At 50.0% G+C, this 5,833-nt stretch overlaps 1 protein-coding gene across 1 annotated transcript; it reads left to right on the forward strand.

Annotated features, from left to right (window-relative positions):
• The first annotated feature begins 1,040 nt into the window (after nucleotides 1-1,040).
• LOC119305817 lies at nucleotides 1,041-3,199 on the forward strand. The gene is made up of 5 exons (XM_037582233.1): nucleotides 1,041-1,506; nucleotides 1,885-1,971; nucleotides 2,093-2,307; nucleotides 2,581-2,661; nucleotides 2,910-3,199. The coding sequence occupies exons 1-5, from the start codon at nucleotides 1,189-1,191 to the stop codon at nucleotides 2,959-2,961; spliced, it is 753 nt and encodes a 250-aa protein (XP_037438130.1). The 5' UTR covers nucleotides 1,041-1,188; the 3' UTR covers nucleotides 2,962-3,199.
• The last annotated feature ends 2,634 nt before the right edge of the window (nucleotides 3,200-5,833 follow it).

Genomic DNA, 5,833 nt, shown 5'->3' on the forward strand with positions numbered 1-5,833 from the left:
GCCAGTCACATGTCTCTGGCACCTCCACAGCAACCACCGAAGAAAAAAAATGATAGATCACCTTCTCACCCGAGCTCGATGCGGTTCCATCGTTGGTATGCAGCTTTAGGGACCTCCAAGGTGGCTCACCAAAAATGAAGTCCTTGCCGTTGAATAAATCAGACCGAGGCAAAACTCCGGACACGCTATCTAACCCCAGATCTGGCACCCCTACCACGACTAAGACGCCGAAGGAGGAAAGCATACCTGCCATCCATCAACCACGAATCTAGCACATGTTCCATTTTTCAGATGTCGTCGACGCAGTGCATTCGCTCCTGAACTACCTCCCAGGCTCCGCGCCGACGTTGGAGCAAACGATGTCGCAACGACGGAGTCAGAGGACACATGTGCACCACAAGGATGTCGTCGCCGCCACGACATCCCAACTTGAACAGACTGGTTTCCAAATCCGTCACCAACCATAGAGACGATCGCCTCGCCAGAGAAGAATACGAAGCTTCTTTATTCAGCATCGTCGTCGCCGCTACCGAAGCCAAGACGTCGAACAATCCAAAAACCTAAACTACTAGGGGCCTAGAACTAAAACTAACACGATCCACACGCGCGGGATCCGGCGACCCCCTCACCACCGACGACCAAGAGTCACCGGCGGAGGGGAGCCGCCAAAAGGGTTGGCTCTCTTGGCTGCGACGGCTAGGGTTGGCAGACTGTAATTAATCAGATCCATCCTTTGATGGACGTATGTCGTGTGGAGGTTTGTTTTTGGTTGTGTACATCTAGAATGTCTTCAAACATCTTGTTGGTGCAGAGACTGGGTGTATTGGGTGTATCTGGTACCCTCTCGATATTAATATATATTCTCCTTGTCAAAAAAAAAAGTCGTGTGGAGGTCCGTCCACGTGTACGTATCCTGTGGCGTACCACACGAAAATTCAAAATTTCGAGAACCAGAGCGGGCGGGCGAAAGCAGCCGCCCCCGAGCTGCCAAACTGGTGGGCCCCACATCGTCTGCGCAGTCACACATCCGATACCGCGCTCGCGCCGCCTTCCTCCCCCAATCGCTGGCCGGCCACTTTCCCCGCCTCGCCGAGCCTGTTCGTCCGCTTCCCAGCTCGCTGCGCTCCCCTCCCGGCGGTCAAACCCGAAGCCCACGGGCCGCCGTGGCGGCATCGAGCTCCTCGGAGGATGGGCCCGCCGCCGCGCGACGTGGTGGTGATCAGCTCCGACGAGGACGAGGGCTCCCGGAGGTCGTCTGTCTCGCCCGGCTCCCTCGGACGGGTGGCGTTGCTCGGGGACTCGCCGCCGCCGGTGCCAGTGCCGCGGAGGAAGAAGGGCAAGTCCCGCGGCGTTCGCGCCAGAAAGGACAACGACGACGAGGAGGACGACGACTGCGTGATCCTGGACGGCGACCCTGACGGGCCGGCTGTGGTTGCGAGCGCCAAGGGGAGGGGCGCGGGGGACGGCGCGTCAGACGAGGTGGAGATCGTCGCGGTCAAAGGCAAGGTACAGATTGGTTTGTTCCCTTCCGCTTTGGTCCACGCAATTTTGTGCATTTCAGTGAAGCTGTGCGAACCTTGTTTCATTGGAGTCCATGTTTAGAGATGACCAGCCCACTGATTTGTCGGAAATTTCATTTCGAATCGAACCGTGGCTCAGACTCAGAGAGCATATGTTTTATAAGTATTGCACGTTCACTGCTTCAGATCATACTTTTTCGGAAAGACTTTCACTGTTCAACCTGTAACATGGAGGTGGTCTGCTGAAGTATCTGTCCATGTTATCCATCCTTACCGTCGATGAGCATCTTCAGTTTTACTGCAGTTTGCCTGCGGGCTGTGTTGGCATTCTAAATTTCAGCTACTACATGGCATGCTTCTGCAGATAGCGTGCAAGGATTTCCCTCACCCGCGGCATTTATGTTCTGAATTGCCCTTTAGCACCACTCCTCACCCAAAGCATTGTAAAATGGTAAGTCACAAGCATTGTCACCCCCTGTCCCTGATTCTGTTGGTAATACGATTACAATAGCAGAGTTGACAACAGAGCTTTTGTAATGCGACCTCGTTGCTGTTCTTTTTTTCAAATGCAGTGCTACTGTTATGTGTGTGATGCTCCAGCTCCATGCAAGCAATGGGGCAAAGGGCTCCTGAATGGTGGTCATTGTCATGCCACCGACAAGGAAACGAAGTGGAAAACACTGAGGCAAGCATTCAAGTGCAACTTTGAGCCGGGCGAGGAGGCCACTGTGTCCGCTGGGAACCTACCCTATGGCTTTGACATCGAGCGCCTTCGCCAGCTCTTCAGGTACGCCCGAACTCTCACGTTCTCATAGGTGAGCCTTCTTAGTTCTCACAGGCGGCTGGGTTGATCGTTATACTCATCAATTGTTGAGCATGCAGTTGTAACTTCTTGATAAACCCTGAAATAATGTAAATATGTTTCTTATCAAGACTGATTGCATTGCTTCCTCGCCTTATCTAGGCTATTCGTGCAGTACGCGGTTCTGTTTCGACGGTGTTCTTTGTATGGGTTTTCTCTATGTTCTAAAACACAGTGTCTTGCTTTGCTGATGTGCAGATCATTTACGACAAGGGAACAGGCAAGCGTTGTGGACAGGGGAACTGGTTTTGACATCGATCGCCTTGGCCAGCTCTTCAGGTACGCCCAAACTCTCACGTTCTCACAGGCGGCTGGATTGATCGTTATACTCATTAGTTGTTTAGCATGCAGTTGTAACTCCTTGATAAACCTTGAAATAATTTAAATATTTTTCTTATCAAGACTGGTTGCATTGCTTCCTCGCCTTATCTAGGCTATTCATGCAGTGCGCGGTTCTGTTTCGTCGGTGTTCTTTGTATGGATTCTCTCTATGTTCTAAACACAGTGTCTACTTTGCTGATGTGCAGATCATTTACGACAAGGGAAGAGGCAAGAGCTGTGGACGGGGAAACTGGCTGAGTATGCTGTGCAGAATTTCCATCTGCGTGTGAGTATATTTCGTAAATGATAACTTGATATGAAAAAATGTCCTTAATTAAATTTAGAAGGGACTTGTTCTCCTATGATCATGTCTTAGATGTGCAGCTCATGTGCTCATAGTTAAAGCACTATGGTTGGAATGTCATCCCCCAGTTTGCATTTGCATACCATTCACGTATATGTAATATGTTCCTATGGTAATATGATGCGGTACTTGTTTCTGGTTTGCATACAAAGTTAATCTTTTTCACGACTGTGCTCTTAGTTTCTGATTTAGGGAACACCTAAATCGGAACACAAGCCAACCTAATTGCTCTCTTCGTCCTTCTAATTTGTTTACTATGGTGTTCCTTGACCTTTTAGCTGTTATTACTTCTTGAGGTCAGTATTATGTGCAATTTGTGTACCTCGGTTTACCAAGATAATCGGCACCACAGCTGTTCTGTCGGTTGCCAAGTATATGATGGCACACTTTCATGTTTTGAGTTTGAGGTTTGCAGGCTTGGAAGGGACGCAACGCAAACTGCGAGTTTGAGTTGCAAGATAGGGATGAACACCGTGAGGGTTTTAGGTGTTGGGTTTTGCAGGTTTCGCTAGGGAACATCATTAGTTTTCTTGCCATGGCTTCTCTCTTTCTAATCTTACTGCCTCCGTAGCTGATAGTGTCAAAATTATTTTACAGATTTATCATGATTTTTTTTCATAAATCCTATTCCCTCTGTCACAAAATAAGTGTCTCAACTTTGTACTAGCTATAGTACAAATTTGTACTAAGCTCAAGACACTTATTTTGGGACGGAGGGAGTATAAGTTTTCATCAACAGCTGATGTCCAACAAAATAACCGTTAAGTTTGTCATGGAAACATCTCACGATCCTGTAAATGCTTACCATCTTTAGAGATTATATTTCAGGCGTAAAACATCGTGTATTAGCAACGGAACTGAAGGAAAATTACATTTTGCATCAATATTTGGTCTCAGGATCTCTAAACAAAAACTGAACATACACATCCAGACATGCAATCCTATTCTTCTTCACTAGACGACTTGCTTTGTTGCCCTCCTGCCGCCGCTGCCGGTGGCGTCGCCGTCGTCTCATCGTCCCTGACCTTGTGAATCACCAAGCACGGACCGCCGTCCTGCTGGAACGCCCATATCTGGATCTCATCCATCACTTCCAGGCCACTCGCGTCGACGAAGCTCCCGTGGTCTGCGAATTTCAGCACCGTGCTGCCGTTAGAGTCCCATCGTGTCAGCTGAGCATCCGTCCGGTCGCCGGCACGGTTGACGTAGACCGGTACGACGAGCCTGCCAAGTTTCTTCCCCCGCGCCCTATGGCACGCCTGCGGTTCCGGCCTCTCCCAGGGATTGGCCAGTTTGGCGGCGCGGCGCTGCTCGTCGGAGAGGAGCGGGAGGAGGCGGCCGACGGCATCGCCGAGCGGCATCGACAAGCGGCTCTGCTGCACGTCGAGGTCCGACCGCTGGACGCGCTTCTCGGCGATGAAGTGGAGTGGGTGGTCGGGCTGGAGGCCCAGCTTTTCGCGTATCCAGCCCGGCTCCGCCGGCCCGGGTTGTTGTCCAGCGGCCGGCGGCGGAACGGCGTCGATGGGCTCAACAGAGAAGGGCGCCGCCGCGGCGCTGCTTGAGCCAGGCTCCAGCGTGGACACGGCGTCGTTCGCTGTGATCTCCGTGGATTTGGTTTCACCGTCGCCGCCGGCGGTTTCCGATGCCGATGTCGAGCAATATCTCGCCGTCGTCATTGTCCGGTGCAATGTCGATCGTCGTGGTATGTGGATTCAGGAGTTGGTTCCTCCTGGCGTGGGAATATATAGTACCGGAAGGGGTGGATGATGGATGGACATGCATTTGGACTCGAATTAGGATTCGCGTTCAAGTGTCCGTCTCCGGTTCGTGTCCAAGTGTTCGTGCGATGATGATGGCGGTAATCCGAGCTGGAGTAGTAAACAAACTTCTCGTGGCGAGCGGCGATGATGATGATTGATGAAGCCCAGCCCGGCCACACGTCCTAAACAAGCGACGATGGACGTCTAGCCCATCAACTGCCTTTTCGTTTTTCTTAACCTAACTGCCTTTTCGTGTCGCTTAAGGCTGGTCACAGTGGGGAGGAACTTAGGAGTAACATCACACACTCCAATACAACTTTGCTTATGTGGCACGTATTTAATGAAGAGAGAGGTGCTTGTGGTAACTAGCTAAGTTACCGGAACATCACACACTCTAAGAAACAATGAGTCTATAACCTAATAAATACATCGTTGCATGACACTACATAGATGTTCCTACCCACTATGGAGGTAGTAACATAGTCTAGGGAAGTGTGAAGTTACTAGCTTATGTTCTTGCCCATTGTGACCAGCCTAAGACAAAACCTCCTCTCGCATCGTACACTGAAAAACCGCAGTGAAAAAAAAAATACATGCAATGCAAAATGTCGTCAAGAGAATTGATCTTTGAGAGCACCAGCTTTGACCTCCACCGTGACATCAAGGCTACATGCTTGACGACAGGGACATGAGGGAGGGGAAGGCGAGAACATCTACAATCAGGTTCCTCAAATGTCATCTATATGTTCGGACAGACGGTTCGGTCATCAATAATTCTACAACTAAGTAGTCTTACAATAAACTTTCGAAACTAATTCTCTTCTGAATTTAACAGGATGGACCCCCCTTCTTGCTACTTCTCCAATCTTGACTCACCAGGTTTATAATAATACTAAAAAAAATACATAGGTGTGGCATTACTTGTTCGGTCAGTGATCAGTCACAAAATTATGATCCAACTAGTCTCCTCAAACAGGCCCTATATGTCTGGGCCGACTGGCACCCC

This window comes from Triticum dicoccoides, chromosome 5B (assembly GCF_002162155.2).
Source record: "Triticum dicoccoides isolate Atlit2015 ecotype Zavitan chromosome 5B, WEW_v2.0, whole genome shotgun sequence".
Lineage (NCBI taxonomy): Eukaryota > Viridiplantae > Streptophyta > Magnoliopsida > Poales > Poaceae > Triticum > Triticum dicoccoides.